We start from the raw sequence: 12150 nt of genomic DNA, 5'->3' as shown, positions 1-12150 counted from the left end.
CATCAACTACAATGGCAGTAGCTCCGGGGGCTCTTGCGTCGAAGTGGGCCGCCGCTCTGCGCAGCTCCAACCTCAAGACACAAGAGTGGGCTGCCCAGCAAGCCCGAGAGGCGGCGACGAGGCAAGGCCTCGAAGTCCCCTCATGGGAGACCTGAGCCCGGGTCGTCAAATTTGCCGGATTCAAAATAAAGTTGTTTCCATCCATACGTGTGTGCCACTAGGCGCGCATTCTTAGCTAATACTCTAGGATGGGTATTTTCCACTGACCCAAGATGTACAGAATGCCTAGATAGTAGTCGCACTTGTCTGGGCTCAGACCAGTCATCGCCATTCTTCCTTGGAGAAACTCCATACATCGCGCCTTCATTCTCGAGACATTGCTGCGAAGACGTCTCACTCTGCACATCCACCCTATTTGATGCTTGAATTATGGCATGACTTGTGAACAGTCTAATAAGTAAACATAAAATTTGCGTAAGAGTAATGCGGTGACCCTTGTGGTGAATAAACACAAATATTCTACGAGATTTCATGTTTGATAGGATACGAGTAAACACAATTGTACGCATCGCTGTTAAACGTATAGCATTCAATTGACCTCTTCACCAAATCTTCAACTCACACGCCCCCCAACATTTTCATTGGATCTGCATTGGGGGGGGGGGGGGGGGGGGCACGTTCAATATCCACCACCGAACACGTATTTTAGTATAGTTGAGGCTGCTGCTGCCACCGCCACTACGCTAAACCCAGAAGGGCAGGAAAAAAAAATTAAGACCTTGCGAGTGTCTCGAGTAGCCATTCTTTTGGGAAACATTCCATGCACGCTGCATTAATCCTGCGAATATCATATCACTTCGTATGTCACTTGATAACAGTAGCAGTAGCTGTATTCCTTAATATCATTTGGCACCTATCGGTACCGCTCAGTTCTTGCCGTGTCGTGACAGCATGTGCCCGAAGCATGTTGTAGGCAAAGAAGAAGAAGAGATCGTTTGCACTCGGGCCTTCAACGGTGAATTTTCCCACCTGAGGACCTGCGTGTTGTGGACAGCAAAAAGGTGAGCAGCAGTATAGTACCCCGAAAGAACAAGTGGAACGTTACCAGCCATTCTTGGTAATGCTCTTATTCTCTGACCAATATTTTTTCACAGCCCCAGAGGTCGGAAGCGCACTTCACTGCCCCTGAACCACGCACTAGAATTTCTCCTGGAGGTAAGACTTCTGGCTTCTATCATCAGCAAAAATTTAACCATCAAATGAACGCTCAGTCCAATTAGGTTCAAGTAAATGGCATGCCTACCCAAAACGCAGCCACAATCAAATAAGATGGCGATCATTCAATTTAATATTATCAATCACTTGAAAGAAGAAACTCACTGCGATATACAACCAGGTTTGGTTAAGATAGTAAAGGTATCCTCATTATTTTAACAGCTTAAAGGAGTGGCGTCGATTGCAACGCTAACTTGACCCGGGGCACAATCACGCAAAACTACTCCAAACTTTTCTATTCCAAGTCTGCAATCAGCCCTTCTCGGTTGGTCAAAAACTTTTTGGGCCACCCCCCCTTCACCTGTCGGTCACGCGCCTTCACAAAAACCACGATAGCTCCCACTATGATATGACGTGTACACACTGATTATGCAATGATTTGACCAAACAACAGAAAAATAGTTATTTCTGATTCGACGCCTTTTCGCCATTAGCCCTTTGCTTTTGGTCAAAAGCTTTCGGGCTGCACCCACTTCATGCGCCTGTCACGCGATGTCACTAAACCGCAATAACTCACCGCGTCAAAGTGGCGTGTACGCGTTAACGATGTACTAATATGCCGAACAAAACTGAATTTTCTTCTGAATAGCCGTAGGCTGCCCGGTTCCGAAAGGAATAAAAGATAGCTGCCGCCGATCGCTCAGGAACTTGCTGCTAGCACCTGCCGGAGAGCATGGGTTGATTAGCGTGTATTAAAACTTCTTGCGTGGCTGTGTAGCGTGGCTGTGCACCTCCTCCTGCCTAATCTTCTTTGAGGATCGGTTGTAGCGTCATTCTAGCGTCATAGTTACCGTATTTGCTTGCAGGAAACTGAACTTGTTGCCGTACCTTCGGACTCAACGTTTTACTGGTGGAAACGCAACATCGAAGATGAAAAGTGGTGCTGTCTTTAGCATGAAACAAAAATACCGTCAGGGCAAACTGCGAAGCACAAATTGATGCTGGCGCTTCCCGAATTTCTTATAAGAGATACCATATTGCAGCGCCGTAATTAGGACACAGGACAATGAGTGTATTTACGCACACTATTTGATGGGTACGTAAGCTTGATAAACGCTGGCAAATCGCATTAGGTTAGGTTGCGAGCCATTATAGGAGAAATACAGCAGCGCACACTGGAAGGCAGAAAAATCATAATCAAGAAGTAACTAAAGATTCTAAATACACTTATTTGTGCATAATCAGCTTCTTTATTATTTCTACCAAGAAGTTGGGAACATGCATTCGAAGTAGAATAGAATTTCTTTTTCTACAACTGACTCACAGTATAATTGCGCTTTATGCTGGAGCAGCTTTATGTGCTTTTTTTAAAAGAACGGGGTATCTAAAGGTCTTGTCAATGCAATTTCTGGGTATTTTAGGTAATGTGGTCTGGGTTTATACATTTTTCTTCTGTTTATGAAATGCAACCTTTGAATTGCATAGTCCAAAATGTCCATAACCGTGCCACGCTCCTCCAGAAACTTCAATGACGTCATGTATATAGCGCATTTATGCATGGGACAGCGCTAGGCAGCAATGTACGTTCTGAATATAGTGCCGCAAATTTCTGCCGAAGCCAGTGCGTGAAATTTTAAAATAAAAGATGCTTAAACCATCTAATTGCGTTACGCGTATAATATGTTCGCTCCGAATTCTCGGTAATTTTATATCAGTTACACGATAAGGAGAGCGCATTCACTGGACAAAGTGATAAGGTACTCTTGGATGCGCTATCTGAAGGCTAGCAAACTAACGATGTTGCGCATGTTGCAGCCCTAGCGCCGATGTATCAAGCCAAAGGTTCATCAGGAAAAGGGGGCAGTTACGACACTGCCAAGGTGAGCCGTTCTGCTCCAGAATTTGGCTCCAGAACTGTGGCTCATTCGGGATATCCAGAAACTATTCGGCCATCATCTTCCTACTCCATGCCCGACCTCATGAGGGCCGGCGCAGCGCCATGGTGGGGAGGAGTCCCTATGATGGAAATGATGATGCGACCACCCGGTGAGTCTTTATGCGACTTCCGGCGTTTTTGTTGCACTCAAGAAGCGGGGGCTCTGTAAGTGAGCGGTTATAAGCGAATGAAAGAGAAATGTGGCACAAAAAACACAATGACAAGAACACAAAGCACGAACCGAACCCTACTCATCGAAGTTAAACGCTAGAATTAATGACAGGCACATCATCAGGAATTAGGTAGATCTCATTCGCGATGTGCAACCAATGTCGTCAGTAAAGAAAAATTATCAGCCGATTTTGGAGTGGAAATCAGGTTGCGATGGTGCTCTTTAGAGTACCTTCCTGGCATTAGTTCGGTAACATTAATGTGATATCCATTTACTTGCACTGTACATTTACGTATAGGCGCGGCATTCTCGCTGCAAACCATTAGTTTCTGATCTGTACCAAACCAAAATAAACTCCTTCTCCTTTTTCTACTCCCTTTCAGATATCAGGAGCGGTATTTTGTAGCGATGCCTTTTCCCGATGGTAATGCCTTCCAGCGTTTTTCCCGTTGGTGTGTAGTCAAGTGACGCTTTGCCCCAGACAGAGCATCGAACGTGGCCATTCACTACCGCGAAAAGCGCAAGAAAAACGACAGTAGCATCGAAACAGGCATCGCTGCAAAATACCGGCCCCGGTTCAACGCTGTGGAGGCTAGAATAACTTTCCTGGAGAGACTGCATTCGCAGTTACAAATTGTTCGATATTTTCTTACCGCAATTGTGCGAAAGTGTTTTTTATATAGGCTAAGCATTGCATGAAAGAAGTTTGAGCCTACAGCAACAAACAAACTGTCGTATGCGGCTGCGAATGCGTTGGTTTATATCAATTTGTTTTTCGTTTATTTTCTTTGGGGATTTTTTTATTTGCAGTCCATCGCGGGCAGCCTCACGTGCTTGCCCGTGCTAGCAAATGCCGTTGGCACGCAGCGAAGCATGGACGGAACACGCAGAGTGCTAAATTTTCACGACCGAACTACTTGCGTTGCTTGCACAGCGTTGCGCCTGATGTCTGAAACGGAGTATACCTTCTCTATGTTGCGATTTTGTTTGTCTGGCATGATCTTGATGTGCTGAGTAGCTGTGGGCACTTTTCCTGTGCGAGGAAACATGTTTAAGAGGCATTCTATCACCTTTATACCAGGCCAGTCCTGCCTGCGATTGGGATGTTTATTGAAAGTTGCTTTTTCTCGTGAGCTTGCCTTCCCGAAACATGTACTCGACATTTATAAGTTAGCTCTCACTCTGATCGCTTCGTCAATTTGGTAACCTCCATGTGCCTCTCCTTTACAGGTTTGCTAGGGGCGGCCATCGAATGCATGCATCACTCTTGAGGATACTGTTGCATCCAGGAGCTTATATTACGCCATGTCCAAGGGGACCCTGCCATGAAAGCTGCAATTTAGTTTTGTCTTTTCTATGAAAAAAGGTTACTCTATGAAATCACGGCCCTTGAATGTGAAATTTGCACTCTCCCAGGTCACCGAATGCCAGGAGGGGCGATACCGGAGGTGCACACATACGGACCCACATCCAGAGGAGCCGCAGAAACTTCGCACGGAAGAAGCATGCAGAGAACGTCAATGCCACGAATGCCGGGTTTTCTTCCACCTCCAGGAATGGCCATGTTTCCGGGCTACCCACTGCCACAGATGGCTGCGCCGCGTGGATCATTTCCTTCCCCCTATTTTCCTGGGGCACCAAGAAGGATGCCCCGGATGATGCCTGGAATGGTGCCTGGAATGAGGCCCGGGATGATGCCGGGCATGATGCCTGGATTCATGCCTGGTGGGATGCCTAGAATGTTTCCTGGCTTTCCGCCAGGCACTACACCCGGTTATCCCTTGGCTCCTGGCATGATGCCTGGTTGGTGTCCTTTTTGTAATCACTTAACCTGTGGATTACGGGAAAGCAAAACATTTAGATGTCATTTCAGCAACTGCTCGAAGTGGTGTTAATTAGAGGTCTTTAGAAGAGTATGCATTTGGGCTGGTTGGTTCATATTTACGAGCAGTAAATAGCGTTCAACAGCAGAACGAAGAGAGGCACACATGCCATAGTGTTAGTCTGCACTGTGGTCTGTGTGCTTCTATTCGTGCTGTTGTTTAGCTTTGTTTACTGCTACGTGAGGGTTTCGTTCTGTCAAGGAGAAGGATATAAAAGAAATATCAGATCAACATATTGAAATTCGTAGCACACTTGCCTTCAAAAGGAGGATAGTAAACTAGCTGCAGTTATGAAGAGGGACAGACATTGTCTCGCCGACCAACGGGGCAAAAGTGGTATGACCTGCGAAACACCGTGATTTGAGAAACAAGCTACTCTATTCTCTTGTTGGTGACCTATTCGGGAGTATTCTATTAATTAAAAAGCTCACAGTCGCAGTGTACAGCGGCAGTGCGGACTTCAGGGGTTCACAGAGATTTTCATTCAGGTTCACCACATTACGAATGTCACTTGCGTCAATATGCTAGGTTTTGAGCTTTGTGCTGTAAACAGCTTGCGAGGCGCGTAGTGGCTGTTTTTCAGACTGCCGCTTGCTCAAGGGTGCATTTGCTTCTTTTTACGCGTTCACTGTGCAACCTTGAGAATATGTACATATATCTTGCCGCTTCCAATATAGGGCGTGGTACTATCACTACCGTACGGTGTAGGTGCCGCGCTGGCGTCAAATTTGACCAGCCTTCCAACACTCCTTTATTCGCAGGTTTCGCTCCAATGCACCCCCAGCTGCCTGCAACGATGATGTCACCTTACGGGCAAGGCAGTTTTATGCCCTACCCGATGTCCGTTCCCGTGCCTGGAGGAGGAGCTGGAGGCAGTGGTGTAACCATAATCACCGGGGGTTCGTCTCTTGCACCCCAGCAGCCGTACCCTTACGCTCCACCGTACCAGTACCCACCGCCGGAGCAGCAAACGCAGGGGAACGCTATGGCAGAGGCTGCGGCCATGATGATGATGATGCAGCAGATGCGATCCATGATGTCTCGCCGCGGTAGCAGACGAAGACAGCCGAGGCCGCGCGGCAGGGCCCCGGCCGAGTCGCACTCCCCATCGCCACCCTCGCCGCCCGACGCCGCCGCAGATGACAAAGGGCTCAAGAAATCCGCGACCAAGGCTGGGCAGGATTCTGCGGAGTCGCTCGGCAAGAAGAGTGTCCCGAAACCTGAAGTCGGCAAAGCTCCCAAGGAAGTTGACCTCTCGTTAAAACCCGAGAAGCCGGCTGGAAAGGAAGCGAAGGAACAAAAAAGTAAGGAAGTTGAGGGTGGGACTGAGCGAACTGAAACAGATGCAGGCGTCAAGAAGGCCGATAGCACCATTACACCTAAGTCACATTCAGGGATGCAGCAGACCACGGGCAAAGGACCCGACTCGAGTGCCCCTTCCCTTAGCCTCAATTTTCCAAGGTAAGTACAGTGCAGTACCTATTCGTCTTTTGTTTGTTTGTTTGTTTGCTTGTTTGTTTGTTTGTTTGTTTACCTATTTCTCTTAATCAAGTTGTGGGGACTTCCGTTGTATTCACACGGTATTTTATACACGGGGTAAGAGAGAGGAAAAATGGTTCGTGCTCTGACTCGTTCGATGTGAGCTGAAAAATGGTTGCATTGGTCGAAGTGGCTCCAAGGCTCTGACGTACGAAAAACTGAAGAACTAAACATTATTTTAATTAGTTCTACTTATTCAACCAATTTTTCATATGTCGGCCCCTTGAATCCGCTTGGACCATGGGCACCATTTCGCAGCTCATATCGAACGTCACTGTACGTTCAATATGAAGGGGGCATGAAGCTCCAAACGTAGGATTGCTGGTCGCTTCCGTCATTGCCCGTTCGATGAAAGCATAAAAGCAGCCTGCTACCCGCTGACTCTCAGTGGCTATGGCCTGTGTCAGCCATTTGCCAGATGGGTGTAAGCTGAGCTTGATTTTCAATGACAGTGATGGCCGCCGAAGTCCCACATTCTCATAAAAATTCGCAGAGTTGGGGGTCCGTCACAATGTTGTGCACCGTTTTCAAATTCTTTCTTTTTTTGCTATATGGTTTGCACTAGTTTATTCTTGGACATTACGACATTACTAAAGAACGCATTTCATTACTGCCATGTGTATTCTAAAGGAATAACCTGAATGTTTGAGACCCCACGGTTTCTCAGGGCGATTCGGGGTGGTTACAACTTTATGTTCCATTTGTGCACAGTATTACGTCAGCAAGTTTTCGCCTGTATCCGGTGCTTTCGAGCCTTCTTTAGCGGCAAATTTTCGTTTTCGGAGACAAATATTTTCTTTCTTGACAAATTATCAAACGTACTGACTGGATTCTAGCTGATCCTAACGGTTGGTTGAACGAACCAATAGAGATTTGCAGCACTGGCTCCTCACCTTTACGATGAAGAATAAGATGACCGTTGCAGCCTACCTATTTAGTAAAGCCCTGACCATGTTTTGGCACACCCCGTCTTGTTATAGTCTAAAGCTTTCTTGTCGGATTTTATCCGCGTTCCCAACATACACTTGTAGACCACAGCGCATTTGGACCGTTCCTTTAGCGGAGTAACTGGAATCAAATTGGCGACTTCTTCCCCTCTGACAGCACAACGGCTCTCGGTCACCACGTGACGGCATCGGACGAGGAGACCGAAGCACAGCACCCTTTCAACTGGATCGGTCTATGCTGCTACGCTCTGTTCGTCGGTTTTCTCGTGTGCCTCGTTGTTATGGCCATTGCACCGACTGTGTTGTGGACTTTGCTGGGTACGCACGGTCGAGACATCGATATTATCAGCATCCAATTATAACACGTTCTAGATTACGAAATTAGGCGCCCGTATTGGCGAAGCACTCGGTATATACAGAGCTGTTTGTGTTAAAGCTGCTTAATTCCATTGCAAGACCAGTGGTAGCTAGCCGCCGCGAGCAAGGTGCTTCTTCTTTCTCGTCTCGGCGCTAGTGCAGAGAAGATTGCAAGAATCGGCGCCATCCATACGGGAACGTGGGCGCATTATCGCACTCTAAATGCAATGGCGTATTTGTAACTCCTTATTGCTCAATTCTCTATAACAGATTATTGTTCCTAGCAAGAACACAACCCACCTAGGCAGCTCAGTGGCTATGTCGTTGCGCAGCGGAGCTCCAGGTCGCGGGCTCGATCCCGTCCCCACTTTGATGGAGACGAAATAAAAAGAAAAAAAAAACGCCGGTGCGCTTCGATTTAGGCGCGCGTTAAAGAGCCCCAGGGGTCAGAATTGATCCGGAGTCCCCCACTCCGGCGAACCTCGTAATGAGATCGTGCTTCGGGCACGTCAAATCTAAGTTAGCGTTATTTAGCTGTTGGTAACAAATGACACAATTCAAAATGAATCTAAATCATTATATTAAGAAAATGTACACCAATGACAATCACTTATAAGCGACTACGATATTCCTAAACTGCGCCCCGATGGCTGAAGCTCTGGTTTATGTGGGCTTGAGTTTTCTCAAGAGGTAGAAACCGAGGAAGGTTTTACCTATATGTCAACGATACGGACCCTTCTTGTTGTTTAAAACACGTGAATATATTAAGGATATAAATCGTATGCGCCATCGACACATCTTGGAGTACAAAGACTACGGAATCTTGAATAAAACGTAATGCTGCTATAATGTTGCTGCAGTTGATGGGTAGCAGCTCGACTACTATAACGAGTTTGGATGACACCTATATTCTTGCACGAGTTGGTATGCGTTTGTTAAAGAAGCACGTATCGACGCCCTTGAGTATTTGTTTTTGAAATGTGCGGCATTCTAGTCGCTCAGATTGTCTTGTCAGCAGTTTCATGTATTGGTGTTCCCTACTAATTTATTTAATGTAACGCAACTGTCCGCGCAGAATAGGTAAGGACCCCTTTCATTACATGCATAGCTGAATCCATATGATTCACTGAGAAACACTCGGGATGGGTAAATTGCTTGTCGAATGGCAGAGTTTAGACACCAGGTAGATCAAAACCCATCTGCAACACAATTTTCGTGTGGCTAAATTGGTCACAAAGAAGTAGTAGGTATCATCGAATAAATCTTTTCCAAGCTGGGTTCATCGATCTGTCGTGTTAGCAGCCTTTAAATAGCACCTCAGCAGAAAATACGTGCACTTATTGGTTCGCGGATATGAAGGAAGATCCATCACGCTGCCTTCCAAATAATTAAACGCGTAGCGGGTGCTACTAAATCTTGTAGGACATCGCGAGGAAGTATGCTGGTTCTCAGCGTTCTAAGGTTAGCGTCTTTCCGGCCAGTGGTAATGGGAGCGCTTTACTCCGTATTTTTTTGTGTTAGATAACGTTCGTTGTTACGAGCTTCTTGTAATGCTTTCAGCCGTTGTTCAAGCGAGATACATATCAGGGAGGCTGCGTTATATGTCTTGAATGTCTGTACCTAAGCGTTTTCTATGCATTTACTGATACTAAGCATGACTGTATAAAACTAAGCGTGGTTTTAAATTTTGTTCCTCTTGGCCTGTCTTCGTTGCCATGCAACCTATACTTGCAGTGACGAACTGGCATCAAGAATATTAGTGCAGTGAACCACGAGGCTGTTGAAGGACAGGAGGAGGGAGTTTGGACAAATGCTCGTATGTCCAAGGCTTTTATTCAGTGCAAGCCATCATATAAGTGACACGTGCCGTATTGCCAAATTTGCATCCAACAATATCCGTGTGACTGAGCTAAACTTCCTTTCTCACTTCTGAAGTAATCTTTGACCCACTTTTTTTTTAAACATCACTCGTTCACTTCTCGTGCGCTGCTTCTTGTGCGCTTTCTGCACTAATTATAAAACGCAAAGAAACGTCATTCTAACGCAGAGCTTTTCTTTTTGCTCCTCAGACTTTTTCGGCATATCGAAAGCAGAAAAAACGCCCAAGACTGTAAGCGTTGAAAGTGAGAACATGACCACCCTTGTCCAGCAATTTGACATCGACGTTGTCTCGACGGAAGCGCCGTTTTTCTATATGGCCGAAACCTTTGGGGAAATTGGCGTCGATGACGATCTCCAGGACGGCGCGTTCGCAGAAGTCGAAGCGTGGCGGAACAACTCGGGCTGGCCTATTGATTGGCAACGAATACTCGGCGCCATCCCGAAAACAGAACACGAAGTCGCGAATCAAACTACGCCCCGCTTGCCGTATCCTAGGACAAACGACCGATTTCCACATCGAAAAAGCCGAACCACCGATGATAAAACTGTGTGGCGCCAACGTTACGTGTCTAAACGTTATAACCAACACCAGGGGTCTCCGCTTGAGCTTGGTGCAATCGGAGACAAAAGCGCCGGTGATGCCCAAAGTTCGCTGAAAGGGAAGGACCGCGCTGATGATGACAAGCCTACCAACGTGACTGCTTCGATAGACTCGGCGTGGCATAGTGCTTCTTCAGCGACGCAAACATCCGAATACGCTGTCCAGCCACCTTCCACAAAGATCGAAGGAACAACCAAGTCTGCGATCAGGGAGTTGATAGACAACCTCCTGCTGAAACGACCTCAAGCTTCGACAGCCCCACCAACACAGTGGCCCCTGCAAGGTAGGCTGCCCTTTCTACCGAGGACTGTGTACTTCGAGTGGATTCCGACGCAGCAAATTCCGACAACTGCGGCCCGGAGGCGGAGGACTCGATGGCGTGGTGGCGATGTAACCCTGAGCTTCCAGATGCCCGAGGTTCCGACGCTTGACATAGGAAAGGTTATTTTTTACAAGGTGTTCCGTGACTTCGGCGACGAGGAGACAACGCCCGCGTAAAAGAATTGCTAGAAGTCTAAAAACCAACCGAGCAGGAATTCAAAGAGTTTAGTACTGTACTTATGATCGCATGCTATATTTGATGGCGCACCTCACTTTTTTTTATGTTGCCGCAGATAATTGTTTCCCGGTATATGTGTACATATCTTGGAACCCCTTCATTTCAATGCACTATAGGCTGTGCTGCTCAGTGGCTGCAATAGTGGAACTTGTTGATCTATAATTTATGATTTCGCCATTTATGACCATTAGGCATAAGTCATTGAAGCCGTATTCAAGTTTTGGTGCTGCTTTTGTATAAAAGTTTCACATTTACTCGTATAGTGCTCGTCTCAAAAGCTTTGCTCTTGTAATTTACAATGGTCTATCTCTTAGCAGCTACATAGTCGCTTGCCTCATTCCTTAGGTCATAGTTCAACATCCCTATAGATTTCACGGGTGAATAGAAATCTAAAACATTACGACAAAAATTCTACTCCGGCAAATTCTAGTCTCGTCGTGGGGATGTCAAATCCACAGGCGGTGGAAGAAAAACAGAGAGACTGTGCGTTTAAATTATTAGTGTTTACTCCTGTGAGAGTTGTGGCTACCGTTTGTTCAAAAGGACTTGTCGCTGGGCAAATTGGTGTTTTTTTTTGTTCTAACGAGCACCACAGAAGAGAACTGCGCGTAGTGTTTTCGCGCCATTAAAGGAAATGTATTGTACGTTCACTTGTTCCTTCGGTACGCAGCGGGCATTTCCGAAATGCATTTGGTCTGTTTCGTTTTTGGCAAAACCAGACAGGTGACAGGTGCCTAAGCCAGGCGTCACCCACACTACACAACAAGGAAAAATGTGTTCTAGAAGGATGTAATCGTTAAAAATATCGCACTTCTTGTTGAGGATTCAGGCAAAGCGGAAAAATTATGAAACGCTTGCTAGGTTAGAAGCCAGTTCCAATCAGACGTGTCTTCTTATCAAATAGCGAACAGGCACGCTGGGATGAAGGAGGCGAATCTCCTGAGGCTAGCACAAGCTTTCGTAATCAGTAGGATAGTGTACGTGGCACCCTACCTCAAGCTCAGTTCTGTAGAACGGAACAAGCTCGAAATCATTATTAGGAAAAGTCTCAAGGTCGCTC

At 46.5% G+C, this 12150-nt stretch overlaps 1 protein-coding gene across 2 annotated transcripts; it reads left to right on the top strand.

Moving 5' to 3' along the window:
* Positions 1-972: 972 nt before the first annotated feature.
* LOC135906434 (uncharacterized) lies at positions 973-11693 on the top strand. Of its 2 annotated transcripts, none has more exons than XM_065437824.1 (7): positions 973-1061; positions 1155-1215; positions 3031-3261; positions 4755-5126; positions 5968-6667; positions 7850-8010; positions 10119-11693. In XM_065437824.1, exons 3-7 carry the CDS (start codon positions 3042-3044, stop codon positions 11027-11029), a joined length of 2364 nt encoding a protein of 787 aa, XP_065293896.1. In that variant the 5' UTR covers positions 973-1061; positions 1155-1215; positions 3031-3041; the 3' UTR covers positions 11030-11693. The 2 variants fall into 2 exon arrangements, with proteins under 2 accessions (XP_065293896.1, XP_065293895.1); XM_065437823.1 differs by having other exon boundaries at positions 4740-5126.
* The last annotated feature ends 457 nt before the right edge of the window (positions 11694-12150 follow it).

The sequence above is a fragment of the Dermacentor albipictus genome, chromosome 5, assembly GCF_038994185.2.
Source record: "Dermacentor albipictus isolate Rhodes 1998 colony chromosome 5, USDA_Dalb.pri_finalv2, whole genome shotgun sequence".
NCBI classification, from domain to species: Eukaryota; Metazoa; Arthropoda; class Arachnida; order Ixodida; family Ixodidae; genus Dermacentor; species Dermacentor albipictus.
This window is presented reverse-complemented; position numbering and strand designations above follow the sequence as displayed.